This window comes from Amphimedon queenslandica, unplaced genomic scaffold (assembly GCF_000090795.2).
Source record: "Amphimedon queenslandica unplaced genomic scaffold, v1.1 AMPQUscaffold_888_Cont27096, whole genome shotgun sequence".
NCBI lineage: Eukaryota > Metazoa > Porifera > Demospongiae > Haplosclerida > Niphatidae > Amphimedon > Amphimedon queenslandica.
Genome location: NW_003558763.1, coordinates 1 through 1072, shown reverse-complemented (window position 1 = coordinate 1072; position 1072 = coordinate 1). Strand labels below are relative to the sequence as shown.

Sequence of the window (1072 nt, the reverse complement as noted above, 5' to 3'; positions counted from 1 at the left end):
ATAAATAAACAGTAATAATAATAATATTCTGTCATTTTTTGGCCTATTTTCCTAACCTGAAGAGTGATTTTAAGAACAGTAAGGTGGTTGATGATGATAGCAGTCTCCTTCTCATGAGATTCTTCTTACCAGCGGAACCTCCTTTCTCTGTCAGTACATCAAGGACCGACTGGTGCTTGACAAATAAATCGAGCAACAGGTTACAGGAAGCATCACTGAGAAGGAGAGAAAGAACCTCCTTTATCATAAGACACATGTACATGTACTTACCTGATTCCTTCAATACTGAAAGTATAATCCAGTGCTACCTATTCATGTACATGTACATATCATTGTAATTAAAGGGTACACATGACACTGTATTGATCAATATACCTCATATATCTCCAGTAGCAGAGCAGCTGTTAAATGATTCTTGGAGCCAACACTTGTTGTCATTAGGTAATCTCCCGATTTATCCTAATTAATGCACACACGTAACAAACGTTTTAAAAGTGACACTGACTAGTTCAAAATCATCAAGATCACACGTGGAGAGACGCCTTGAGATTGACCGCAAGATTTTCTTTAATCTCTCGAGATGACTGACTTGCTCCACCCCCTTCTCCTCCCATTCAATGGACCTAAAAGTAATTTCATAATAACAATCAATATAAATATAATCTTGCTCTTAAACTCCCTCACTCACTGTTTAGTACAAAGCTGCAAGCAGTTCAATAAGTCTGACAATGGCTCTCTCTTGATATAAGTGTCACTGCTTTCATTCCTTGCCATACAGGAGGAGAGTTTGAGTGGTGGGAGTAGATCTTCATCATCTTCATAATAATGCTTAGTGAAGTGGTCCAGGAGAAGGTCCAGTATGTGTCCTGAGAGCTTTGCATTAGAACTGAATGTACTAGACAATGACTAGCGAACAGTGAAGAGGAGAATAGATTGTACATAACTGTATTATTATGTAGAGTGATTTATTGGAGGTGACAAAAATTATTGTAAAATCTTTCACAAATTATATAAATAAAGATACGCTTTGTATGATAAAAATATGTGCAATGTACCATGTATATATGTATAA

At 36.5% G+C, this 1072-nt stretch overlaps 1 protein-coding gene across 1 annotated transcript; it reads right to left on the bottom strand.

The window, feature by feature from the left end:
* Positions 1–56: 56 nt before the first annotated feature.
* LOC109593563 (Fanconi anemia group I protein-like) lies at positions 57–906 on the bottom strand (the record flags this gene model as incomplete). Its single annotated transcript, XM_020008591.1, has 5 exons — positions 57–215; positions 271–308; positions 376–459; positions 506–623; positions 689–906. Coding segments are annotated over 5 exons (617 nt in total), but the record flags the coding sequence as incomplete, so codon positions are not given.
* Between the last annotated feature and the right edge of the window lie 166 nt (positions 907–1072).